The sequence below is a fragment of the Vanrija pseudolonga genome, chromosome 6 (genome assembly GCF_020906515.1).
Source record: "Vanrija pseudolonga chromosome 6, complete sequence".
NCBI classification, from domain to species: Eukaryota; Fungi; Basidiomycota; class Tremellomycetes; order Trichosporonales; family Trichosporonaceae; genus Vanrija; species Vanrija pseudolonga.
This window is the reverse complement of record NC_085854.1, coordinates 470,642-495,024: the sequence shown is the minus strand read 5'-3', so window position 1 is coordinate 495,024 and position 24,383 is coordinate 470,642. Positions and strand designations below refer to the sequence as shown.

General features: G+C 63.7%; 9 protein-coding genes across 10 annotated transcripts; 3 read left to right on the top strand and 6 right to left on the bottom strand.

The window, feature by feature from the left end:
* Positions 1–1,127: 1,127 nt before the first annotated feature.
* ydhJ lies at positions 1,128–2,285 on the top strand (the record flags this gene model as incomplete). The annotated part of the gene is made up of 1 exon (XM_062774499.1): positions 1,128–2,285. One exon carries the CDS (start codon positions 1,128–1,130, stop codon positions 2,283–2,285), a length of 1,158 nt encoding a protein of 385 aa, XP_062630483.1.
* Positions 2,286–2,443: 158 nt separating this feature from the next.
* LOC62_06G007972 (uncharacterized protein) lies at positions 2,444–5,556 on the bottom strand. Its single transcript, XM_062774498.1, has 4 exons — positions 5,218–5,556; positions 5,084–5,144; positions 3,328–5,006; positions 2,444–3,254 (listed from the first exon to the last, which is right to left on the bottom strand). Exons 1-4 carry the CDS (start codon positions 5,414–5,416, stop codon positions 2,596–2,598), a joined length of 2,598 nt encoding a protein of 865 aa, XP_062630482.1. The 5' UTR covers positions 5,417–5,556; the 3' UTR covers positions 2,444–2,595.
* Positions 5,557–7,941: 2,385 nt separating this feature from the next.
* psiT2 (Major facilitator-type transporter psiT2) lies at positions 7,942–10,114 on the bottom strand (the record flags this gene model as incomplete). The annotated part of the gene is made up of 8 exons (XM_062774497.1): positions 7,942–8,199; positions 8,235–8,642; positions 8,679–8,694; positions 8,788–9,232; positions 9,290–9,633; positions 9,707–9,765; positions 9,824–9,921; positions 10,030–10,114. The coding sequence occupies 8 exons, from the start codon at positions 10,112–10,114 to the stop codon at positions 7,942–7,944; spliced, it is 1,713 nt and encodes a 570-aa protein (XP_062630481.1).
* Positions 10,115–11,625: 1,511 nt separating this feature from the next.
* Positions 11,626–13,622, top strand: FEN2_6 (Pantothenate transporter FEN2; the record flags this gene model as incomplete). The annotated part of the gene is made up of 11 exons (XM_062774496.1): positions 11,626–11,746; positions 11,785–11,902; positions 11,949–12,019; positions 12,073–12,427; positions 12,489–12,700; positions 12,757–12,807; positions 12,840–12,922; positions 12,967–13,144; positions 13,195–13,295; positions 13,342–13,409; positions 13,457–13,622. The coding sequence occupies 11 exons, from the start codon at positions 11,626–11,628 to the stop codon at positions 13,620–13,622; spliced, it is 1,524 nt and encodes a 507-aa protein (XP_062630480.1).
* A 240-nt stretch (positions 13,623–13,862) lies between these two features.
* yjbQ lies at positions 13,863–18,312 on the top strand (the record flags this gene model as incomplete). 2 transcript variants are annotated; one of them, XM_062774494.1, is made up of 10 exons in its annotated part: positions 15,709–15,794; positions 16,016–16,238; positions 16,328–16,858; positions 16,921–16,934; positions 16,975–17,244; positions 17,306–17,422; positions 17,459–17,638; positions 17,676–17,877; positions 17,916–18,101; positions 18,151–18,312. In XM_062774494.1, 10 exons carry the CDS (start codon positions 15,709–15,711, stop codon positions 18,190–18,192), a joined length of 1,851 nt encoding a protein of 616 aa, XP_062630477.1. In that variant the 3' UTR covers positions 18,193–18,312. The 2 variants fall into 2 exon arrangements, with proteins under 2 accessions (XP_062630479.1, XP_062630477.1); XM_062774495.1 differs by lacking the exons at positions 16,921–16,934; positions 16,975–17,244; positions 17,306–17,422; ... (2 more) ...; positions 17,916–18,101; positions 18,151–18,312 and adding exons at positions 13,863–13,921; positions 13,977–14,109; positions 14,144–14,163; ... (1 more) ...; positions 14,282–14,351; positions 14,394–14,567 and having other exon boundaries at positions 14,606–15,954; positions 16,000–16,259; positions 16,312–16,540.
* SPCC645.10 (Putative CCA tRNA nucleotidyltransferase 2) lies at positions 14,775–16,524 on the bottom strand (the record flags this gene model as incomplete). The annotated part of the gene is made up of 3 exons (XM_062774493.1): positions 14,775–15,956; positions 16,005–16,259; positions 16,312–16,524. 3 exons carry the CDS (start codon positions 16,522–16,524, stop codon positions 14,775–14,777), a joined length of 1,650 nt encoding a protein of 549 aa, XP_062630478.1.
* dnajb14 (DnaJ subfamily B member 14) lies at positions 18,305–19,041 on the bottom strand (the record flags this gene model as incomplete). Its single annotated transcript, XM_062774492.1, has 4 exons — positions 18,305–18,469; positions 18,508–18,707; positions 18,789–18,878; positions 18,948–19,041. 4 exons carry the CDS (start codon positions 19,039–19,041, stop codon positions 18,305–18,307), a joined length of 549 nt encoding a protein of 182 aa, XP_062630476.1.
* A 1,029-nt stretch (positions 19,042–20,070) lies between these two features.
* Positions 20,071–21,287, bottom strand: LOC62_06G007966 (uncharacterized protein; the record flags this gene model as incomplete). The annotated part of the gene is made up of 10 exons (XM_062774491.1): positions 20,071–20,096; positions 20,133–20,165; positions 20,203–20,238; positions 20,284–20,460; positions 20,498–20,607; positions 20,645–20,710; positions 20,747–20,853; positions 20,893–21,009; positions 21,052–21,147; positions 21,252–21,287. 10 exons carry the CDS (start codon positions 21,285–21,287, stop codon positions 20,071–20,073), a joined length of 804 nt encoding a protein of 267 aa, XP_062630475.1.
* A 248-nt stretch (positions 21,288–21,535) lies between these two features.
* On the bottom strand, positions 21,536–23,348 carry SUGCT (Succinate--hydroxymethylglutarate CoA-transferase). The gene is made up of 8 exons (XM_062774490.1): positions 23,128–23,348; positions 22,834–22,973; positions 22,713–22,796; positions 22,474–22,669; positions 22,302–22,427; positions 21,927–22,249; positions 21,741–21,891; positions 21,536–21,687 (listed from the first exon to the last, which is right to left on the bottom strand). Exons 1-8 carry the CDS (start codon positions 23,308–23,310, stop codon positions 21,580–21,582), a joined length of 1,311 nt encoding a protein of 436 aa, XP_062630474.1. The 5' UTR covers positions 23,311–23,348; the 3' UTR covers positions 21,536–21,579.
* Positions 23,349–24,383: the final 1,035 nt, after the last annotated feature.

Below are 24,383 nucleotides of genomic sequence, written 5' to 3'. Positions count from 1 at the left end.
TACGGCACGCGTCTCGAGTGTGTCGTCAAACGCCGCGATTCTCGCCTGGCGCGAGGGGCTATTCTGGCAGACGCCTACCCTATCTTGGCTGCGGTCACATCCCCTCCGGACACTTTTTATCTCTTCTGTGTTGTACAAACATTCTCGATCCCTCTCTCGCCCTCTCTACCGCACACACACACACACACTCTCTCCCCAAAAACCCACTCTCACACGAGACTCGCTCCTATCTCGTCGCGCATTCTGGAGTTTAGATATAGCATTGGACACATGGTAGCGTATGCAATGATGCTGCGTGCGGCGGGGGCGGCGACAGCGGCGGGGCGTGAGCGCGTCGCTACGGTGCGAGCTATATCGAGTGCGAGTCAGATCTACGAGGCACGGGGGGCTGGGGGAGTTCAGAAGTTTGCACATCTCGCGCCAGAAGGCGAGCCAGAAGGTACGCAGGGCGCCGCCAAGAACAGCGGGCACTGAAACTGTCATGTCGACGACGCAGCAGTCGCCGCAGGAGGGAACAAGCATCTCGACGCGTGGTTGGCTGAAACAGCGTGTGGTGGCACGGTGGCGTCGAGCGCGTGTGGTTGTACCCTGCGCGCGTGGCATGTCGGTGTCTGTGATTGTCGGCTCGGAGGCTTCGGACTTGTGCAGCGCAGGGCGTCGCGCCGCGTCGGGGACCAGCCAACTCGGGGGTTGCGGCCTCGCCATCCCCGGCCGGCGCGTCGTACGCCGTATGCAGGACTTGGTGCTGCGGTTCCAGCTGGGTTGTGAGTGAGGGTGTGTGCCTTGCCTTGCCTTGCAGCTGGCTGCGCTGCCGCCGGTTGGCAGACACGCCACGATGGGGCAGCTACGGCCCACGCCCGGACGCCGCGTTGCTTGGTGGGCCCGTCGCGTTGGGGAGGGGGTACCAGTGTGCCACGGAACGTAGATTCATCCATCCATCTCCCTTGTCTTGCTGACCTACCTGTCCGTGATTCATGGTCGAGCCCGCGACTGTCCGCCTCGCTGGCTTGAGGTTGCCGACGAACATGTGCCACTTTCCCACGGTCGCTACAACATGACGCAACAACAAACAAGCAACCAGCAACACCGTCATCCAGTCCTTTGCCCAGTGACCACCCCGAGCGACCATGACGACAACAGCAGCGACGGCGAGCACAACGGCGGCGGCGGCGTCGGCCCCGAAGCCGAACCCGCCAACGGCGCACGGCGAGCTCGACCTCGAGCTCCCACTAGCCCACCTCGCCCCGCCCAACACGGCAGTGAGGACAGGCCACTTCCAGACCCTGCGTCCCACCTCCTCCGGGCTCGAAATCAAAGACGCGATCCACGGCACGCACGTCCTGCACGAGCCCGTCCTGCTGTCGCTGCTCGCCTCGGAGCCGCTCCGCCGCCTCGCAGGGGTACACCAGCACGGCGTGACGGGCCTCGTGGGCCTCACCGCCCCCGTCTCCCGCCTCGAACACTCGCTCGGCGCGCTGCTCCTCGTCCGCGCCGTCGGCGGCAGCCTCGAGGAACAGGTCGCTGCGCTCCTGCACGACGTGAGCCATACCGTGCTCTCGCATGTTGTCGACGCTGCATTCCCCAAGGGCCCGCGAGGAAGCTTTCACGAGGATAACAAGGCGCGCTATGTCGCCACGACCGAGTTGCCCGCGCTGCTCGCGGCCCACGGGTACGCCACGGCAGGCGGCACCGCCGGCGTGCTCGATGAAGAAGCCTACCCGCTCGTCGAGCGCCCCGCGCCGCGACTGTGTGCCGACAGGCTAGACTACGGCCTGCGCGACGCCGTGGCCTTCGGCAAGCTGAGCCTGTCGCACGCGCGCGCCGTCGTCGCCGACCTCGTCGCGTTCCCTAGCGCGACAGCGCCAGACCGCGTGCTCGCGCTGTCGGACGCCGAGCTGGCCCTCACCCTCGCGCGCGCATACGGGCAGTGCGACGCCGACGTGTGGGCCAACCCTGCCCATGTGGTCATGTACCGCCGCACCGGCGCGCTCATCCTGTCCATGGTCGAGAGCGGGCGCGTGGCCGAGGCGGAGCTCTGGGCGCTGTCAGACGACGAGTTCTGGGCCGCGCTGCGGGCGAGAGCGACCGACGAGGAGCGGAAAACACTGGATAGCCTCGAGAACGAGGTGCCCGAGGGCCAGGGGCTCAGTAAGCGCACGAAAATCCGCACGCTCGATCCCGATGTCGTCGTTGGCAGCGCTGCGAGCCCGCTCAGCTCTGTTCGACCCGAGTGGGGGGTCGAGCGGGCGGCGTACATCCGCCAGAGGGAGGCCGAGCGGCGGTAGGCGGCGGTGGGGGCGATGGCGGCAGAGGAGGCCGGTGGAGGCCACGCCTTACTGTAGCGATGTATACTTGTAGAGGCAACCTGCTGCAACTGACTCTGCCTCCTCGACCATGTCAGTCATCTCCTACAACCAGCCTGAGCCACCACCCTTGGCCCCCCTCACCCACACACATGGCATACGCATGCTAATAAATACATGGGCGGCGTCGGCCACCCCGTCCCTATGCTAACCTAACCGATATGGAGTAATGACTTCTGACTTTCTTCTCTCGCCTTGCTGTATGCTTTGATTAATGGTTGAGGTGGCACGCCTACCACCCGTGCATTCGATAACTCGTGTCCGTGTTCTCGCTTCGTCGTGCGAGCTCGCGTCGGTGCCGCGCACGCTCCAGGTCTTCTGTCGACGACCGCACCATGGCTGGGGCGGCAAAGTTGGGCCCTCCAGTCCGCTGCCCATGCGTAGGCGACGGCGACGAAAGCTCGCCGTGAGGCGACGTTGTCGTCGTGGTGTGAAGCGCAACCGATGACTGAGTCCGCTCCAGTGTCGGCGATGTCGTGCTGCTCGTCGCCGACGCGCGCGTCAGGGGGCGCAGGAACCCACTACCCAGGACATTCTGTCCACGGCGCTTGGTCTCGGGCGACACCGACGCCTGTGGGTACTGTGGGCCCAGGTTGGGGCTCGGCGGCGCATGCTGGTGGCGGAGCTGGCCCTGCATCATGCCGAGGTTGGGCTGCGAGTTGGTTCGCTCCAGGCCACCAGGTGGCTGCGTCGCAAACCCATTGACGTCGGCCGTCTGTGACCGCTGCCTCTGAAGCGGGGCGCCGTAGCCTCCGTGGTGGCCGCTGTACTGTGCAAGATTCACCGCCGAAGAAACAGTTGGCAGTCTCGACGTGTGGACAGATGGAGGGGGTCTGGTCTGCCCAAAGTTGCTGGTACGGCCCGATGACTTCTCTCGTTCCAAGATGATATCTGTGGTGGGTTAGAGGGGCTCCGGGCTGAAACACCACGGTAGCAGTTGGCGCTGCCACCTTACCCGACTCACTTCTACGCAACGACTCCGACATCTCGCGCATGATGATCGTTCGCCGCCTGGTCGTCGGCGACAGTGGCCGAACAACACCCTGTTCGTCGAGATTGTCCCCGACAGCGGCCACAGCACTGGGTGGAGGCTGAGGGATCATGACCCGCTTCTCCCGCTTGGCCGCGAGCTCGTCCAGCTTGCGCTGAACCTGCGAACTCGCCAGGTAGTTGTCATCTTCGCTGTCTTCATCCGACGACTCCATCTCGACGCCGTCGGGTCCAGAGGGACGCCTCTCTTCGCTGGTGCCCGTGCCTGAGACGTGCGAGCGAGATGTCACGCTGACTCCACTCTGCACAGGCATGGCTACTGCCGACTTTGTGCGGGCGAGACCGGACGGCGCCGGAGCGGGCGATCGGCCGAGATTCGTCAGGGCGGTGTGCGTCGGAGCCCGTCGCAGCGCAGCCGACGGCGCACCGGTGTCGTCTTCGTCAATCTGGGTGAGATCGACCATGCTTTTGCCGGAGCGGAACGTTCGCGTGATCAGCCCCTCGCTTTGCGCCGTCCTTGGTGCTCCAAAGATTTGCTGCTTTGCAAACATTTCGCGCTTGCGCTGGGCGTCCTTCTCGGCTTCGATCCGTGCCTTCTCCGCAGCGCGCTCCTTCTTCGTCTTGGGCGGAGTGGGTGCAGGTGGAGGAGGAGGAGGGAGAGCCACCCTGGTTGCTCGCGAACTGCGCTTGAAGTTGGTGGGGGCTGGCGAAGGCTCGGCAGTGCTCGGGTCGTCGTCCTCCCACTCGCCGTCGTCGTCGCCGTTGGCATCCTCTTCGACATCCTCCTCGACATCCTCCTCGTCGACATCAGAGCCGCCGTCCTCCTCATCCTCCCACTCCTCGTCATCCGAGCTCTCCTTCTTGTTCCGAGCGGCAATAGCCTCGGCTGCCCTCGCCTTTTCACCTGCGAAGCGACCGCGCATGTTCGCCATGGTCACATGCCTGCGTTCCTTGCGAGCGGGCGGGCGAATAACAATGGCCGAAGACGAGTCACCAGAGCTGCGACCGTGCGAGCTGGCAGACACGCCAGTGGGTGCGGGCGGTTGAGGAGCCGGCTGGGGCTCGGCTGTTTGGGGCGCCGAAGACGGCTGCGACGAATCCGAGCCGCTGACCTTGCCCGGGCTGGTTTGAATGAAGAATCGATTCTGTTGCTTGCGGCGAGGTGGCATTGGCGTCGACGTCGACGCAGAATTATTCCTCGACTCGGCTTCGGGCTCCTCGTGAATCCCTTCTGGCAAGAACGACGCCACTGACGGCTTGGCGATCGAATTGACCTGGCTTCCAGTACCACCGAGCGATCCCACGCGGCTTGGAACCGGCGTGGGCTCGACAAGACGAATCTCGACGTCCGTGATTGGAGTGTCGGGGAGGGCGAGCGACGGGCGGGGTGCAGGCGTGCCGTTGAGGCTGCCTGATCGAGGGGTGGACGTCGTCTTGGGCTCTGCCGACTGTGGGTTGCGCTTTGCGTCCTCGACCCAGTCTTTGAACGAGTTTTCTTCGATCAGTAGTTTGAGAGCACCCGTAAACGATCGGCGTTCAAAACTACGAGACCGGGGTATTGTTGTCGACCGATCGGAGGGAGTGTGCAGTGAGGCCGACGAGGCCGTGGTCGATGACGACGACCGACGTCTCGAGTTTGGGGAACCCCAGTGCCTAAAAAGAAACCGAGTCAGCTGCTACTGTCACGACATTTTGTTGTGGAGCACACGTAGCAGGCACCATGGACGTACCTCCAAGCCAAGTTTTCAAGGCGCGACCCATCCTTGACAATGTCGGACGCGCGCGAGATGACTGTTGTGGGTTAGCACCGTTGGCAACAGCCCGAGTTGCAGTGCATCACGGCGTGACACGCCACAAGACGCACCGTTCCAGATGTCCTTGACGTCGAGATCTTGCTCGGGTGCAAGCACCTCTGGCTCGTGAAGTTCCGCGGCTATGGGAGCAAGGGCGAGGAGGGGCGCTGCACCGCGTTGCCGCGATGGGGAGCGCGATGAGCCGCCCGAGGATGCCGATGACGCCGATGCCCGCGCCCCCGCATCAAAGTGTGAAGGCGGGGACGGCATGGGTACGTGTGTTGATTGACAATGTAGATGTGCTGTGGGTAAGACAATAGATGATTATGGCCGCGCGACGTCAAAGCCGACGGCCGAGGGGGCAGTGTCGATCGAGGATGGGCCCGTAGGGGGAGGGGTGAGGATGGGGGGGGGCCGGGGGGACGGAGGGGAAGAAGACGGGGGGGTGGGTTGCCGGTATCCAGCGTTTGCTAAACGCGGCGAACAATGTTCATGGGGTAGCGATGCACAGACACGGGGTAGACAGTTGGCAAAAAAGTAAAAGGCGAGTGGGGTTGACCGCCGCGGCGTGGAGAGAGGGCGAGCAAGGTGCACGTCCAAAGAGCGGGGTCGGTCGCCGTGTTGTAGTTGCGTGTGGTCGCTAGCTGGCGATGTGCTGCGCGCGATGAGTTGGAGCTGATAGATGTAGTAACAGAAAAAGTTGATTGTGGTTGCCAAGGAGATGCAAAGTGGAGAGAGTGAGTGAGAGATGTTGGGATTCCGAGTTTGTGGGAGTCGGAGGTGTCGCGGTGGTTGTTGCTTGCTGCCTCCGGTGTCGCGGCGCGCGGATTAGAGGGATTTGCCTTTTGGATCCAGACCCAGACGACGGGTATTCAATTAAGAGGTAGCCGTAAAGCTCGGCGGCGCTGCAAGACGGGGAGGAGGACGCGAGCGGCAGCAGCAGCGGCGGCCGCGGCGGCGACGGCAAGGAGCGGCGGTTAGCGACGGGTGGGCAGGCGAAAAGACACCAAGGACCCTTTGCTGCAATGTCGCAATGGTCGGTCAGTCGGGTCGGTCAAGCAAACTGCAACTAAAGTAGCTGCTGGTTTGACTGCAAGCGAGCGCGTCGAGGTGGCTGTCACGATTCGGGCACTGTCGGGGCGGCGGCGGCGGCGGGGGGGGGGGCTGGGCGGAGTGTGGGGGGGCGGTGGGGGGCGGGGCGGAGAGTTGTGTGTTGATGAGAAGTTGACCACGGATTGTGTGTGTGTGTGGATGTAGGTGGTGGTGGATGTTGACGGCTTTGCGGTATGCAAACTACTCGAGTAGTGTCGTAGGTCGCAGCAGTAGAGCGAGTCGAGACTTGACGCTGCCCTTTGCTCTCTCTGTGCGTCGTCTCTTGTCGGCGGACCCGCCCTTTGCTTAGGAAAAAGCGCGGAGTAACGGCGGCCTAGCTTGGCGGCGGGGGACCACTGCGGCCACCAAACGGGGTCAAGCGGGCCGGCGGCACGTCGTCGTCCGAACAGAGAGCAGGCAGGCAGCTGTGTGGCCACCGGGGCAAGGCTCCGAGTGGTCCGGGTGTGGTGGGCGAGGCGAACGCGGGGGACAATAACACAGCTGCAAGTGGATGCTGCACGCAGATTCAAGGCAGCGAGCAGTGAGTGGCAAGAGAGAGCTAGCTAGCTGATGGGACGATGGGCAACAAGACGACTGCAAGCGGCGTCGTGCGGGGATGGGGCAGCTGCTGCTGCTCGGAAGGGGGAGATCTTGCATCCACCCAAGCCATAGTGGGTGGGGTGGGGCCACCGCCGCCGCCGCCCGAGCAACAGCGAGTCAGCGAGTAGGACGCATCCGTCAACATGGGCCCCAGCATCAGCTGCTCGACCTCGTCGTCTCGGCAGTTGACGGCTTTGGGACATGTTTGGCGAGGTCATGTGGACACGAACAACAATGGCCGCCCAGCCAACGAGCCAACGAGCGGGGTCGGAGACGCCGCGGTGGCTGCAGGCTGCGGCACCCTTGGCTCGGCTGCCTGGCTCTCTGGCCACCCGCCGAACCCCGCCCAGCCCAGCCCAGCAAGCCCAGTAGCCAAGAGCATCAAAGCGGACGATGACTACACAAACAAGCTGACAGTCATCGGCGCTTGTCCCGCTGCGTGGTGCGTGCTGCTTAGCGGTTTCAGAGCGCCCGCAGTGCAGTGGGTCTCGGCCAGGTTTCACCACAACGTCATGCACCACCACCACAGCGGCGGCGGCGAGCAGAACTGAACAACAAGACTTGCTGGATGCATCGGCGCGGCTTTGTGCCGAGTGGGGACGTCCGTTCAGGCGTCCATTGTCCTCGCCGCGTGGCCGACGACGCCACAGCAGCAGCATCCCCACCTCATCCGTCCTCATCCCCACCACCCGCGCACGCCACGACCTGACAGAGAGAGGGCAGGCCAAACGCCACCCGACGTCGCTGTTGCTGTCGCTGCTGCAAATCACACACGTCCCGCTTCCCCTTACCCCTCGCCGTCTTCGCTTGACACACACGTTGCGCTGTCTCGCGGCCTCTTGAACGGCTGGTTGGTTGGTAGTGGACGGGTTACATGCGTTCTATTTCGGGTAAGGGATACAGCTGTGCACTGCGGACACATGGGGGTGCCAGTGGTGGTGATGGAGATGTTCGGCGTCGTTCGGCACAGCGATTTCTGGCCGGTGTCGGTGGGCGGGCGGGCGGGCGGGCGATATGCAGCGAGCTTGGCTCTGGGTCTCCTTGCTTGCTTGCTTGCTTGCTCGCTCGAGGCGGGGTGGCTCGGCTCGATACACACTACCCCGTTAACCCGGAATGGGGTGAGTGCCGCGCCGTGCCGGAGTACCCGGGGCAACCATGACGCCATCCAGACTCTCGCTTCCGTCCTCATCTTCGTCCTCGTCCTCGTCTCCGTACTCGTCCTCGTCGTACTCGTTACGCAGGGTGGCAGCTTCGTTGGGCACGAGCAGGCCCGCGCCGAGGTTGAGCGCGGACATGGCCAGCATGAAGACCCACCAGAGGCGGCCTCCGAGGGCGCCGCGGTCCATCGAGACGGCGAAGAGCTGCGGTCAGTCGTCGTCCTCACCCACCCACTCACGACACTGACGAGGCTCGGGCCGACGACGCGCGCGAGGCTGCCCACGGCGGTACTGATGCCGTTGACCGCGCCCAGGGCCGCGCGGTCCGGCGTCGAGTTGTTGACCACGACCATGAGGAGCGAGTTGTTGAGCGTGACGAGGGTCACGAGCGACAAAAGCGCATTCACAGCGATAGTCACGACCCAGCCCCGCGTGTCGGCGTACTTGCCCTCGCTGTTGGGGGTCTCGGACGCCTCGAGCACCCGCCGGAGCAGAGGCAAGAGCAGCCACACGGGGATCCAGCCCGCCGTGAGCAGCACATACGCGCGGTTCAGGCCCAACGCGAGCCGCAGCCTTGTCAGGATGAGCAGCTGCGCCGCGATCGTCCACAGACCGTTGACGGCCAGTGCACCGCCGATAGCAGAGGTCTGGGGTTAGTGGGGAGGGAGCGGGGGACGACTAACCGACATGGCGAGGCCGCTGGCGGGTGTCAGCTGGCTGCGGGGCTCGGGGCTCGGGGCTCTGATCGCACTCGCACTCGCACTCGCTGCGCTCGTGCTCGCCCCCACTCACTTCTTCCGATCATAAAAGAAGAGCAACGACGCGGCGCCCCACGACCCCGACACAAACGAGTTGAGGAACAGGGCGAGGTTGGAGATCCGCACGGGGCGGTGAGCGCACAGCTCCCAGAAGCCCCAGGTACGGTGGTGGTGCGCCGCGCCGCCAAGCAGCGGCTCGTCGACGCCGCCGGCCTCCTCGTCCAGCCGCGTCTTGGTGCTCACAGGCGACATGGGCACGCTCTCGTCGTGCGACACGGCCGTCGCGTCTGACGCGTCCGAGCGGCTCGGCGCGTGCCTGCTGCCCTGCCGCCCGTCGCCGGGCAGGATCGCATGCTGGCGATAGCTGAAGATTGTGCGCGTGGACGTGTGCTGGTGCTGCTTGGACGGCAGGGACTCGCGGTACACTGCCGCTGCGAAGATGATGCCGACGAGGGTGCACCCGGCGGAGACGAGGCAGGCTGGCGAGCGTCAGCGAGCTGGTCTCGACCCCGACTCGAGTCGACACCCCCACTCACGCAACCAGTAAGGATGCCGCCGGAACACGTCCCAGCTGCCAAAGAGCCCCGGCCACCGCTGCACGGGGTGCGCGAGCGCGCCGCCGAGCGCAGTGCCGAGGATCGAGCCTACTGTCCACGTGAGGGCGTAGAGCGCGAACGCGTCGGTGCTGTTCGTCTCGTCGGTGATTTCCCCGAGGGAGGCTTTGATGACCGCCACGTTGCCGTTCAGCGCGCCCGAGAGGCAGCGGAAGAAGAGCATGGTCCAGAAGTTTGTCGCGAGGCCGCTGCGAGCGTCAGCGAGCTGCTGTCGTAGCGTGGCACAGCCAACCCAACCCACAACAAACTGCTTGAAATCACGACCCCTGTCAACCCGGCCAGAATGACCGGCCGCCGTCCCACGCGACTGGCGTCAGCTTTGCCCATGCCACAACCCACTCGGACAGCTTGGCCCAGTGATACACAGTGAAGACTTGGACGAAGGCGAAGGCTGATTCCTGAGGCCGGCGTGTCAGTTCGGCGTGCCGCGGACCCGCCCGACGCCACGCAACCCACAACAAGCCCAGAGTAGAAGCCTATCCTGTCCGGGTTATCCGTCACGCCCAGCTCGTCGATCATCTGGTTGATGAATGGGAAGATGATGGTGTATGCGACTGGGGGCGTGTGTTAGTGGAGGCGGCGGGGTCGCTGGCGGGGTGGAGAAGAAGGCAGGAGGCAGTGGGCGGAGCATGCTCGCCGCTGCGCGGCTCGCACACACTCACTCGGCTCGGCAAGCCGCACGCCCATGAGCACCGCGACCTGCGCATAAGGCAGCGGCGTGGCGTACGGAGACGGCCGGCTGAACATGGCGCTGGACCGTGAGAGGAGGGTGGGGAAGGGGGAAGGGCTATCGAGGCGGGGGCCATGAGTCGGCCGTGGTGTTCGTGTCGTGTTGGTCGGTCTAGGCGTTGCCAGTCGTGAGCAGAGAGAGAGACAGACAGAGCCACCTGTAGCTCTATGCAGGAGAGAGTGAGTGAGTGCAATGCATCGTGCTCCGACATGCGCTCTGCAAACCTGTACTGTAGCTGCTGCACCCTTCCTTCCCTTTGGCAGCGTGCGTCGGGTCGCGACTTATTCCCAGACACGAGTCGGCGGTGGTGCGCAAAGACGAGCGAGTCGGCTCGCTGCCTGCCCCGAGTCACAGCAGTCACCGGAAGCCACCCCTCGTCGCTATTGTCGTCGTCTCTGCAGAGGCCCCCCCCCCCCCACCCCACCCACGCCCACTCGCTCGGAAAGGTTGCTGCCATGACGTCCTTGTAATTTCTGGGGCGATATGCCTCACTCGGCTCGTGGCGTCGGCCATCTCCGGTGGAGGTGCGAGCGCAGCGCCATGCCGCCTGGCTATGGTGTGTGGGGGTGCCATATGGGGTGGGTATGGCGGTGACTGCCTGCCTGCCTGCCTGTGACTGACTGCCTGCGCTGCTGTGGATTCTGCGGCTCGTGCCGCCGTAGTTTGCTTGGCAGAGAGAGCGAGGGCTGCTGCTGCAAGGGAAAGTAAAGTAGGTTGGGTCGACGAGAGGGCCAAGTAGCAGTCGGCACTATTCCGGGCGGGAGCCAAGCTGATATCCGCCAGTGTCGGCGCCGAGTCGATCCCACCGTGGAGCTACGTACGGCACTCGTCTTGACATTGCTCACGCCGGCATCCCGGCTCGACTCTACTTGCCCTTCTGCAGCATCTACCTACCTACCACCGACTCTGGCACCGTCCGTCCGAACACTTCACTACCTCACCGCCCGCTCGTTGACTCCCCACCTGCTCCACCACCCACTTGCAATGTCGACATCCTCACGCCTCAACGCCGCCGCCCATCGTGTCGGTCGCCAAACGCGTCGCGGGCTCAGCTTACAGCAAGCAAGACCTAACGTGACGCGGGCCTGCGCTGTCGTCATCTTCACCTCTTGGCTCGGCACGGCCGGCAGCGTATCGCGAAGCCATCAGCTGCGCTAGTGACTGCTGGGCACTGACTGTTCGTGCGGGAGCGCGCTCCCACAGGACTGACATGTTCGGCCCGTGTTCGCTCGCGCCGCCCCACCCTAGATTCGAAGGACGCGATGCAGACCGCTCATGACGACTACTTACTGGATCTGCGCCACCAGTAGTCAACCCAAGCTGCCACCCGCACCACCACCGTGCGGCGCTTATCGCCAATAGCCTCTGGGCGGGCTTACTCATTTCCCCCATGCTCATGGCGTGCTGGCGATAGGACGGGGCTGGGCCGATGCCGAAGGAAGGAAGGTCGTGCACGATGCCGACAGCCGTAGCAAGCAAGCTACATAAGCCGCTCGTGGCGGTGTGGCACTCAACCCCACCACCCGCCATGTCGCTCGAGAAGGACAAGAAGGACCCCCTCGACTCGCCCGGCCTCGACGCCGTGCCCGTGCTTCTCTCGCCCCCAGCAGCCGAGCCACAGCGTACCTGGCGCTCGATCATCTGGCCATGTACGTGTGCGCGCCTGCACCGAGCTGACGCCACACAGCGCTCGACCTGCCGAAGGAGGAGGCCCGCTTCCTCCTCAAGCTCGACCTCACCCTCCTCTCGTCTGCCGCGCTCGGCGTGACTATCCGCTACCTCGATCAGGTCAACCTCATTAACGGGTTCAAGCAAGTATACATACTTTTTAGAACGGCGTACTGACGCCAGCTCGGGCATGAAGGAGGACCTGGAGCTGTTCGGCAAGGAGCTGAACTACGCCGCGGCCTTCTGGTCGGCGGGTAGGTGGCCTCCAGCCAGCGCACGTGCGAGTACCACACTGACCAGCACACAGGCTACGTCTTCGGCCAGATCCCGTCCAACCTGATCCTCACGCGCGTCAACACGTCGCTGTACGTCGCGTTCCTCGAGTTCGCGTGGACGGTGGCGACGTTCGCGACGGCGGGCATCAAGACCACGAACCACCTGTACGCTGTGCGGTTTTTGGTTGGGCTGTTCGAGGCGGGCCACTTTGGCGCGGTGATCTACGTCTGCAGCTCGTGGTTCAAGCCGCATGAGCTCGCGCGCCGCAACACGATCATCCAGGTCGCGACGCAGATCGGGCCGCTGTTCTCGGGGTTCCTCATGGCGGCGGTGTACTCGGGTTTGAACGGCAAGCTGGGCTTGGCGGGCTGGCGCTGGCTGTTCATGTACGTGGTCGTGGCGTCTGACCAGTGTCCCGAGGGGTCTCGTGCTGACACCCGCCCGCAGCATCTGCGGCGTCATCTCCCTCCCGTGTGTGGCGTGGACGGCGATCGCGATGCCCAAGCTCCCCTCACGCTCCAAGCCCAACTGGCTCTTCTCGGCCCGCGAGATCGAGATCGGCAGGCAGAGAGTCAACCCGGCGGACCTCAAGATCCACGAGGGGTGGTTCAAGTGGCGCGACGTGCTGAAGTGGCATACGACGTGGCACGCGTGGCTGTGTGAGCGAGCGCGGAGCGCGAGCCACACCGATCCGTCAGGCTGACCGACCCCCCAGTCCCGCTCTACTTCCTCTTCATCGTCCAACTCGGCCAGTCCGGCGGCTCCAGTACGTCCCCCCTCCTGCACCGCTAACAGCAGTGATCTTCTGGGTCAAGAGCTACAACGTCAAGGGCCAGAAGCCCGTGTTCAGCGTGGCGCAGATCAACCTCATCCCGCTGGGGGTACGTCCGCGTCCCCGCTCCCCGCCCTGCTGACGCTCCGCCAGATCAACATCCTCAACATCTTCTGCGCGCTCACAGCGTCCTGGATCGCAGACAACCTTCCCGGCGCGCGTCGCTGGCCCGTGCTCGTCGGCGCGAACCTGCTCGCGACCGTGTTTCCTATCGCGCTCGCCGCGACGCCTGTGCACCCGGTGCATAAGGGGTCGCGATGGGCCTTGTACTGTGAGCCCCCTTCCCATGCCCCCCTGCCTTACCTGACACGTCCACACCAGACCTCACGGCGCTCGGCACGTGTACCGGCGGAATCATCTGGACGGCGGTCAACGAGACGAGCCGGCACGACCCTGAGAAGCGGGCGTATGTCTCGGCCCTGGTACGTTGACTCCGCCTTGTCTTGCCTCTCTTCTAACACCCCCCAGATGAACGCCATTGGAAACCTCTTCCAGGCGTGGATCCCGATCTTCACCTTCCCAGCCAACAAGCAACCGTGAGTGGCGCCGTGGATGTAGAGACGCGCACTAACGCCCGCGCTAGGTACATCGTGACGGGCAACTACGTCAACGCGGGGTTCGCCTTCGGCGGCGTGCTCATCTCGCTCGTGATCGCGTACTTTGACGAGCGGGAGCGGCGGCGCCGAGCCGCTGAGGGTGAGGAGGGGGCCGGCGGGGCAGACACGGCTGTGGACGTCAAGGGGATCTAAGGGTTGAATGGGTTGATTAGGTTGTTGGTACGTTGCAAATGAACAGGATAGCGAGGCTTCAACATGCATAGGTTGTCGGTTGGGCTGTACGCTGCTGCTGCTGCTGCAGCCGCCTCATCGAGGTCGTGTGGCGGCACCACAGAGTGGGGGCGGGGTACCGGCGGGCCCGGATAAACTAGATAACGATTACACTTCGAGCTTCGAGCCGCCTTGGTTGGACCGACTCGTCGACTTGCATTGTTCATCTCCATCCCCATATCTCTCCTCACAGCAACAGCAATGCCCTGGCAAAAGACCTTGTACGTGTCACGCCCGGCCATCAGGAGCCCCCTGCTCACGCCACCCCCCGCGCAGCCGCCTCCCGGCCCACACGAAGGGCATGCACCTCGTCACGCGCGACGTCCTGCGCGAGGTCGAGGAAGGCCTGAAGGGCGTCGAGATTGGCGTGTTCACCCTCAACTGCCTGCACACGAGCGCGGGGCTGACTGTGGGTTGACTCTCGTTTATCGCTAACCCACCAGGTGAACGAGAACGCCGACCCGTGAGTTTGCTGCCTCGTCATCGCCGTAGAGTGACCAGCTAACTCCCCCAGGTCGGTGCGCACTGGTGCGTCGGGTGGCTTCCGCCACGAAGAGAGGTAGCTTACCCTTTCCCCATAGATATGGACATGGCGCTCGACCGTATCGTGCCCGAGTCGTTCCCCTGGGAACACACGGACGAGGGGCCAGAGTGAGTTGACGGTACACGAAAAGGAGCCAGCTCACACCCCAGCGACTCCGTGTCCCACCTCAAGACCTCCCTCGTGGGCAACAGCATCACCCTCCCCATCTCCAAGGGCAAGCTCGTCCTCGGTACCTGGCAGGGCATCTACCTCGCCGAGTTCCGCTACTCTGGTGCCGGGTGGGGCGGGCGCGGCGAGGGGCGCAAGGTGGTCGCGACGATCCTGTGAGCTCGGCAAAAGTGGCGACGTAGCTGACGACCAGGCCATGAGCCAGCCCCATCACCCACGTACAATCATATAGACTATGCATGTGCCTCCCGGCATGATGGCTGCTCTCGCAGATGCTACTGACTCTGTCGCGGTCTAGCCCCCGCCGACGCCGCGCTCCCCTCCACCCGCGCAACCTTTGACGGACCAGCCCGCGCGCACCCCTATGGCTTGCGCTTGGCGTCGCCGCCCTTGGGCTCCTTGGGCTTGGTCTCACCCTTCGGCTCCTTCGGCTTGCGCTGCTTGCCCGTCTTGTTAATGGTCACCACGGAGGCTTCGAACTTTGCGCGACCTTCGCCGTTCCATTCTGCCAACAGCCACGAAGCGCACTCCTCCTTGGTGCCTGACGGGTGGTCGAGCTGCCACACGTTGACGCCGTCGAGGAGCACCTTGAGCAGTGGGCTGGGGCGGAGGTCGAGAAGCTTGAGCACCTCCTTGCCGTCGAGGAGCGGCGCGAGGTCGATCGCCTCGGGGAGGCCGAGCTCGACGATGCGCGCCTTGAGCGCGAGGAAGGACTGCAGGATCGCCTCGTGTTCTGGCGCCCAGGTGCCCTGCCACGTTGGGACGATGCGCTGCGCAATAGCCCACACAAAGCTCTGCTGCCATGGGCGGACAGCCGGGTGCTGGAGCACGACGCCAATGTCAGACCGGGAGCCGGTTTGGAGCTTCGGGTCGAGAAGATCCGCCGCCTCGAAGAGGTGCGCGACCGAGTCGGTGATCGCAGCCGAGAGCTTGAGCGACTCGGCAATGATGACGCCGACGACGGGCTTGTCCTTGGTCTTTACCTGAGTGATCGCGCCGCGGTATGGGCTCACGGCGGCTGCGAGCCAGAGCAGGGGGGACGAGGTAGACGCAGGAGCCGCCGAGACAAGCTCTTCCCGCTTAAGGAGCACATCCAGAACCCGGGCAGCGGCGATCGCCTCTCCGCGCGGGTGCGGCGGCTCAGTCGGCCACATGTAGATCGACGAGTGGAGACCGAGGGTGTCGATGAGCTCGGCCGACCCGATAGCGTTCTTCTCGATCATCTTGTACGTCTCGATGCCGACGCGCTCGCGGCTGACCTTTGTCCTCAGCGCCGCCTGGATATCCTCCTCCTTGATGGCTGCCGCGACATCTGGCTGGATCGTCAAGCCGAAGCGCGAGCTGAAGCGGACTGTACGGAGCACGCGCAGCGGGTCATCAAGGTACGTCTGGCGCGGGGGGAGTGGCGTGCGGGCAATCTTCTTCTCCAGGTCGTCGAGGCCGTGGCGCGTCCAGTCCTCCACCTGGCGCGAGTGGACATTGTAGAACAACGAGTTGATCGTCAGGTCCCGGCGAATGGCGTCTTCCTCTGGCGTGCCGAGGGTCTGGATCCATCAGCACACTTCCCACCACCCTGGAGCGATGCAACTCACCACCTGGTCAGGTATCCTACTGTCCGTGTACGTCTCGGACCTGAGCCCGACAAAGTCGCACTCGAGCCCCATGATCGTCGTGGTACCCGTCTCGAGGTGCTTGCTCTGGTCGGGGTTGGCCGCCACGCGGCCCACACGGCCAGTGTTCACCTGGCTGTGGTTGTCATGGAGGAAGTTGACGAACGACTCGGCGAACGCGTACCCGGATGTTGTCGAGAGGGCGATATCGAGGTCGTGAGAAGGGAGCGCGAGGAGCTGGAGTGTCAGGCGTCGTTCTACACCATCTCGCTCTGTCGACGCCACTCACCTTGTCCCGCACCCAGCCGCCGGCGATGCGGCACTCGACTGGCGGCTCGAGCCCAGCGGCAAACTTGTCGAGGAGGGACACAAACTTTTCCTCGTCGTCCGAGAGGCGGATGGCGCCGGCGGGGCCGAGAATGGGCCTGGACATGGGGGATACTCTTGCTGCTGTTGTGCTTGCAAGACGGTGTATCGAGCGCAAGGGGGGGATGAAGCGCATGCACGGGTTGAAGGAGAGTGACAATGAGTCGAGCCGGCGCTTAACTCGACGAGGTTGGGTTTTGATCCCCCCCGCCGTCGCTGACCGCACTGGAGCCCCGCATTGTGTCTGCGTCAGGCAGGCAGGCAGCACCGCTCTCGGCGCGCGCGCGCGCGCAGTCCACGTTGCGACACTTGGCCATCTCGCTGCTCGACCATTCAATCCATCGCCCATTCAACACGCAGTGCATGCGTCCCAGAAACAACACCACATCACAGCCATGAACGACAACGTCGCTATCGCGCTCGACCGCATCAAGTTCTATGCCCGCGATGCCCTCGTCACGGTCACACAGGTGAGTTCACGCGTCGCCCACGTCTCCCGTTGTTGTTTTGGTTTCCTGACGTTGTCTCTCAGTGTATCTGCAAGCCGTGGGTTAGATCTGCTCAAGGGTGGTACTAACCCGCTCAGTGATGCAACGCTCAAGATCAATGGCAGGTCGTACAAGGTCGAGAAGCTCCTCGGAGAAGGCGGCTTCTCGTTCGTCTACCTCATCCGCGACACCTCGTCCGGCCGCCTCTTCGCGCTCAAGAAGATGCTCGTGACGACGGGACAGGAGGGCGTCCAGGCCGCCATGCGCGAGGCCGAGGCGTATCGGCGGTTCAGGCACCCCAACCTCATCAAGCTGCTCGACTCGGCGGTGGTGCAGGACGAGTCCGCAGATGGCAAGATCATCTACCTGTGAGTTGGCGGCGCATCGCGGGCAGCGGAGCTCGACAGGCCCACTGACGCCACGCCCCAGCTTCCTCCCCTTCTACCAGCGCGGCAACCTCCAGGACCTGATGACCCAGGTGTCGGTCACGGGCAACCGTGTCGAGGAGAACCGCCTCCTGCGCCTCTTCCACGGCACGTGTCTTGGGTGAGTTGTGCGCGCTAGCTTCCGAGCTGACGGCAGCGTGCGCGCCATGCACCAGTACCGCCTGCCGGCCGTCACCGCGTCGTACCCGCCAACACGAGACGACGACCACGAGCACCTGCTCGGAAACCAGCCCGAGCTCGTGTTTGACGCACCAGAAGACGAGCCCGGGCAGGAGGGCGAGCTCGTGCCGTATGCGCACCGTGACATCAAGCCTGGGTGGGTTGGACTAACCTGTTGCGAGCTAACCCCGCAGCAACATTATCCTCTCAGATGACGACACCCCCATCCTCATGGACTTTGGCTCGACGATCAAGGCCCGCATCGACGTGCAGACCCGGCAACAGGCCCTGCTCGAGCAGGACATTGCGGCCGAGCACTCGACCATGCCATATCGTGCGCCCGAGCTGTTCGATGTCAAGACGGGCAAGCGTTTGGACGAGAAGGTTGACATCTGGGTGAGTTGAAGCGCGGTGTGCTTAACTGACGACAACAGTCGCTTGGCTGCACGCTCTATGCCGTCGCGTACGGCATGTCACCGTTCGAGACGGACGGCTCGTCTGTCGCCATGGCCGTGCTGTCGGGACGATACCGCCACCCCGCGGGCTACTCTGAGCGCCTGACCAAGCTCATTGACGCCATGCTCGTCGTCGACCCGACCAAGCGTCCCGACATTCAGCAGGTGGGTACAGGCTGTGTTGCTACATTACTTCATCTGACATGCTACCTAGGTAATCGATCTCACGGAAGCGGCGATTGGCAGCCAACAATAGGAACGTGGCGTGTGTATTGCACTGTATATGATGGACTGGTTAGACGTGGGCGGTGTGTGTGGTGCCCGCGCAAATGCTGTGGTTGGTGGGTGTGTGCGACTTGACTGGGCCTCTATCGGCGCCCGCGCATCAGGTCGCGGAACATGTCGCGGCGGAACTCGTTAAACTTGGGCTCCTGGGACGCGAGGTACATGGCCGCGTAGGATGGGTCGGCCTGCACGCGGTCGTGGAGGGCGGGGTTCAGCAGGGCCAGGAAAGGGAGGAACGGGATAGGCATCTGCGCGTCAGCCTGGCCAAATGACACCAGCAACGTACCCCCACACGAGTGGCAGAGGCCGCCCTCTCGAGCTCGTCGTGCATCGCAGCCGCGCCGTACCCGTCGCCGCCGTTGGCCCACGGGGGCGGGTCGGCGGCCACCGGCGCGCGGCGCGGCGGGCGCGGGATGCGGCACGTGTCCTCGAGCTCCCAGTCGTACTTTGCGCGCGCGGCGGGGTTGATGAGGATCGAGTAGGCGTCTGGACGCGCACACGAGCGAGCGAGCGTCAGCGCGTGTGCCCGCGCGAGTACCGGCGACCGGTGGCGACGTCTCTACTCACGCTCGAGACGCTGGAAGCGCTCCGTCGCGTCGGCGGCGGAACAGCGGTCCGGGTGCTGGGCGAGCGCTAGGCGGCGGTACGCCTTGCGGACTGTAGGACGTTAGCGGGGGCAGGGCGCCGCTGGGCGCGGGGTAACGGGGCAACGGGCACGGCACGTACTCTCCGCGTCGGTCGCGTTCGGGGTGAGCTCGAGCGCGGCATAGTGCGTGCTGGGTGCGGAGGCGGTGTTTGGAGCTGTTGGGCTTGTGGTCATTGTTGCTGTTGCTGTTGTGGATAGAGTTGGATGGACGGGGTCGATGACCTGCTTTATACTTTTGTTGATGACACTGTACACGACGACACTGCTTTCACTTTTTCCCGGCAAAGTCCTTTGGCTCGATGGCGACAGGTCACAGGGGGCACGAGGGGGGGCGGCGACACACACACGCTACACACAACACAGGGGACGCAATGGCAGCAATGTCAAAGGACCGACGGACGGCATGAGGGGCAGACGAGGACACGACAACGACGACGACACCCGAGTGACCCGAGTGAGTGAGTGGCCACCACGCGGCGCGCATCCGGATCCTCGGACGACCATCGCCCTGCCGCCGCAGCCGCCCGGGTAAGCGCGCCCCGCAAGCTCCCCGCCAGCTGACTGATACTCGAAGCATGCAGGGGAAGCCTGTTCCCCCAGCCCCCACAGCGCACAGCACTCGTTTCGAAGTGTATTGTTGGCAGGAGCAGCGCGAGCAGCATTGCTCCGAGTGGCATAAGCGCAAGCCCCAGATGATCCGAGGCGTGGGGCGTGGTGTTTGGGGCGGTGGGCGTGGGCATGTGGGCGTGCGCCTGGTGGCAGCAGCCAACCGGGAGGCCAGGAGCAAGCGAGCATGCAGCTGCACACGAGGCAGTGGCGTCTGGGCTGTGCGTCTGTGCTCACAGCCGCGCAACAACAGCGTTTGTCGCCCATTGTGGCGGACGGCAGCAGTGGCGCTGTACGGCCTGCGTGAACGTCGACGCTCGCCACCCCGTCGGCGATGGCGCAACTCGTGTACACCACGTTTATGCGCCCACTCGTACCTGACCCACTCGAGATCTCGAGTCGAGCGCATGGCCGAGGATGCGCAAATCGCTCACGACGGCGACCTCATCCCCTGCCGCCACTCACGCGATAATTCGCCACAATGGCTGCTCAACGCTTTGCACGGTGACAATAGGTGTCATGACGGTTTAAAAGGAACGTAAAGGAGTATGAATGCCTTTCTGTGTACGCATTCTTGAAGAACAGTTCCGAGTGGGCTTAGACGCGAAGCGGTGCGCGGTGTTCTGGCATTAGTGGGTGCCTCTGGCATAGGTACTCACCGTCAGAGGCCTGCGGCCAGCCCTGGAGCTCGTCTGCCGCGTCAGAAGGAGGAGGATCACCGCTACTCACGCGCAAAGTACGCCTGAACGCTCTGATTGTGGTTATCTGAGGTGTCAGCGGGTTACCCTCCCTGACGGATAGCGAACCCACGCGCGGGGTTCTCCTTGCGGCCACCGCGCCCCTTGCCGTGCGTGGCAGGCGAGAGGAAGCCGGCCTGCTGCATCTGCTGCATCTGCTGGCGATGATGGAGGGGAACGCGGTTGAAGTTGACGCCGCCGTGCGAGTTGGTCGGAAGGAAGGGGAGTGGCGAACGAGTGGGTGGCTCGCCTGGGGTCAGCTCGTCCGCAGCGTCTCCCGAGCTCACGATACTTGTGCGCGTTGTCCTTGTCCTTGTCGTGCGTGGGCGGTGGCACCAGACTCTTGCCGTGCACGTTGGTCGGGATGTTGGTAGACACCTTCTTGCCCTGGAACTCGCTGCGGAGTTAGCGTCTACCAGCAAGCGGCAACTCACTGAGTCTCGAACCAGTGGAGAAGGCGGACGACCGCGCCCGAGCTGTGGCATGAGATGAACGCGATGCTGGGATGTGAGTGGATCTTCCAGTGTGACACTCACCCCTTGTTCTTGCCGTTACACTTGTGCTCGAGGAAGGTGATGTCATGGTGCGTGATCTCGACGTTGGCGGCCTTGGCAGCCTCGATGAGGTCGGCGTCGGACGTGTACTGGGGTGTAAGTGAATGGCGTGACGTGCTTACACTTACCCAGTTGAGGTCCGAGACCTGGAGAACGGTGCAGTGGTCCGGGAGGTTGGGCAGGGGGTGGCCGGGCTCAGGGGAGCCGGGGATGATCTCGACGGCGGGTGGGGAAGAGCGGCCGTCCTACGTCGTCAGTGGGTCGTCGACAAGGCTAAAGGGACCCACCGTATCGGCCACGCCGTCCACGTCCATGTTGTTCAGCGCCTCGGTGAGGGCCTTGATCGGCGCGGGGGCGTTGGCGTTGGGGTTTCCGCCGCTTGCCTGTGAGTGGGTTAGGGTGTGAGTTGGGAGGTGAGGCAGCGAGGAAGACGTGGTGGGGAGGGAGAGCAGGGCGCGTAGGTGACTCTGAAGGGGAGGCCACCTACCACATTGGTCGTGTTCGACGTCGACTTGTCAGGCATGATGGTGAGCTATGAGTTGAAGAATGAGTGTGACGAGTAGAGAGAAGGGAACAGTGATACAACGACGAAGAGAAGATGAGAAAGAGAGAGAGAGAGAGAGGAAGGAGAAGAGGAGTGAGTTGGCGGTTGAAATAGGGTGGGAGAAGGAAGACGAGGAAGGCGAGGAAGACGGGTTGACGCGACCGACGATCCGCGAGGGGGGGCGCAGTGCAACAAATATACATGTGACGGGTCACTGACTTTTGGATGATGGGACAAATGTGGCGGATCCAGTCTAATGCAGCAGCGCTCCTTACACCACCTTCTTGTCTTGCAACGACGCGACCTCGGCATCAGAGTAGCCCAGGCCCTTGAGCACCTCCTCGGTGTGCTGGCCAAGGTACGGTGGTGCGCGGTAGATCTGGCGTCGCCGTCAGCACCACACCCCCCACCACTCCCACCGCCACGACCCACCTTGGGCTTCTTGCCGTCGTAAGACACCGGCGCCGCGGCGAGCTTGATCTTGCCAGCTCGAGGGTGGTCGATCTCCTCGACGACCTTGCGTGCCTTGGCCTGCGGGTGGGCGAACGTCTGGGCAATGTTGTTGATCGGCGCGAACGGCAGTCTGGGCATCAGCGACGTCTCATGGCAGATACCCACCCCTTGCCGGTCAGCTTCTCGACCCATTCGTCCTTGGTGTGGTGGCTGAGCACCTCGTTGATGAGGGGGATGAGCTCGCCGCGGTTCGCCACGCGCTGGTTGTTCGAGTTGAAGCGCGGGTCGTCGATCCACTCGGGCTTGTTGAACACCTCGGGCCCGCAGAGGATCGCCCACTGCTTGTTGTTACCGGCCGACACCATGATCCAGCCGCCCTTGCACGGGAAGACCTGGTAGGGGACGATCGAGGGGTGCGATGTGCCCCAGCGCGTTGCCTCCTCTCCGCCGATGAGGTAGTTGGCACCAATGTTGACGAGCGAGGCGATCTGGTAAGTCAGCAACGTGTATCCAGCCCGTCTAGCCACCTCCGTAACTCACCTGCGACTCGAACAAGCTCGCCTCGACGCGCGATCCCACACCAGTCTTACCGCGCTTGATCAGCGCAGCGAGCACGGCCGAGTGGGCGTAGTGGCCCGTGAGGATGTCGGTCACGGCGACGCCGACCTGGCCATTGTCAGCCCGTTGTCCACCTCCAATTCATTGTGCTCACCTTGACGGGAGGTCCGTCACGCTCGCCAGTGATGTGCATGAAGCCGGCCTCGGCCTCGATGACGACGTCATAGCCGGGCGCCGAGGCGTACGGACCCGTCGAGCCGTAACCCGTCACCGAGCAGTAAATGAGCTTCGGGTTGATCTTGCGGACCTGCTCGTATCCGAGACCGAATGCCTCGAGCTTGCCGGGAACGCTGGAAACGTCAGCCGGCTGCCCTGCCCGCGCACACGACCTACTAGTTCTCGACGAGGACGTCGGCGTCCTTGACCAGCTTGTGCACGATCTCCTGGCCCTCCTTGCTCTTGAGGTTGAGCGTGATGCTGGCCGTCAGTCTTGTCACACGACCACGGCACGCACGATCGCTTGTTGCGGTTGGCCTGGAGGAAGTAGGCCGACTCTGCTGGCAGGTCGCGGCGGGGCACGTCGGCGTCGTCTGGAATCTGCGCGATCGGCGGCGCAAAGTTGCGCGTGTCGTCTCCTGTTCCGGGCGACTCGATCTGCCCGTCAGCTCGAGCACTCCACTCGCAAGCCTCACCTTGATGACGTCGGCTGGACGCGAACGGTGAGTACCCGTCCGAAGAAGCAGTGAGTCACAACGTACCTCCGAGATCGGCCTGGCGTTGTCAGCACGATCCCAGACAAATCACTCACCATCATCATCGTCGCGGTCGGTCCGGCGAGGATACGGGTCAAATCCACGACCTTGATGCCCGACAGTGGCCGGTCGTCGCCAGCGGGGTGGATGGCCGAGAAGGGGCGCGCGAGCGGGCGCGCGATGTACGCGCGCGACGCGGACAGGGAGCGGATCGTGCCGGCTGTGGTTGAGCGGAGCATGTTGGTGCGTGTCGGAGCTGCTGCTGCAGGCTATGCAAAGGATGTCAGAGTGCAGTCAAGCAAAGCAAGGTGTGAGATATAGCGACGCATGTCGGCGCCGTGTCATGGGTCTGGCCATGTCGTCGAGTGAGTGCAGTGGCCGGTGTTCGGCTATGCCCGAACGCCGGCGTAAACGGTCGCTTCGGCACGCGACGGCCGGGACATCAGCCTGCATCGACCTCCGACCGCCATGCCTGATCTCTCGAGCGTAGCAGCCAGCTCGGCGGTCCGCGCGCGCACCCGCGCGTCTACTAACGAGGGCGGTAGTCGGCACAGAGCCGCCTGATGATGGTGGTGGTAATGGTAAACGACCACCGAGTCAATCTACAATCGGCGTTGACGAGTTCGGCTCGTCGGGGCAAAAGTCAAATGAATCTCGGCTTCCAGGCTTGCAGGCTTCCGATACGCGCAGAGTCGCCCATCGCACAAGCTCGGCTTTGCGGCAGATGACTGCCGTTCGACAGTCAGCCCAAGTGCCAGATGCACCGAACACCGTCGTCCGCGCGGCTGGTGCAAGGGCGGCAAGAGGATGTCATCGACGAGTGCTTGGGTTCGGCCGGGTTGCGGCGAGAGCACAGACAAGGCGCCTGGCTCGTCCCACGTGACCCACATCGAGAGTCAATGTGGCTCCTCTTCCTGCCGCTGCACACCCTCCTTCAATGCTGACGAAGAGTTCGCATCACCATACACACCTCTACCCGTCGACACGCCGAACGCGGCTGAACCTGCTTGGGTACGGGATAAGTGCGAAAGCCGGCATGCCCGCCAAGCCGACCGATGAGAGGGACAGTGAATCCCGTGGCGACTGGAGCTGTTGAAGTCCGGCCGGCACACCAGGCCTGGCTTCAGCTGGCCGTGCACATCACGCCGGCTTCTCCATGCACACCCCAACACTCTTGGAATCTGTACATGATAGAGGTGGAGAGCATGTTGAATGAAAGGACCATGGGCATCGTAAGGGTGGCTCGTGGCGGTTACGTAAAAGCAGAAACCGCCTCAATGGGTGCGAACCAGTTGGCGCGTCGCCCCACCCT

Coding starts and splice junctions, on each gene's coding strand:
- SUGCT (XM_062774490.1), bottom strand. CDS start 23,310: ATGCTCCGCTCAACCACAGCCGGCACGATCCGCTCCCTGTCCGCGTCG. Junction 22,670..22,712: donor GACGTCCTCGTCGAGAACTA/GTAGGTCGTGTG, acceptor TGACGTTTCCAG/CGTTCCCGGCAAGCTCGAGG. Junction 22,250..22,301: donor CGAGCTTGTTCGAGTCGCAG/GTGAGTTACGGA, acceptor CTGACTTACCAG/ATCGCCTCGCTCGTCAACAT.
- LOC62_06G007972 (XM_062774498.1), bottom strand. CDS start 5,416: ATGCCGTCCCCGCCTTCACACTTTGATGCGGGGGCGCGGGCATCGGCG. Junction 5,145..5,217: donor CGTCAAGGACATCTGGAACG/GTGCGTCTTGTG, acceptor AACCCACAACAG/TCATCTCGCGCGCGTCCGAC. Junction 5,007..5,083: donor CTTGAAAACTTGGCTTGGAG/GTACGTCCATGG, acceptor GTTTCTTTTTAG/GCACTGGGGTTCCCCAAACT.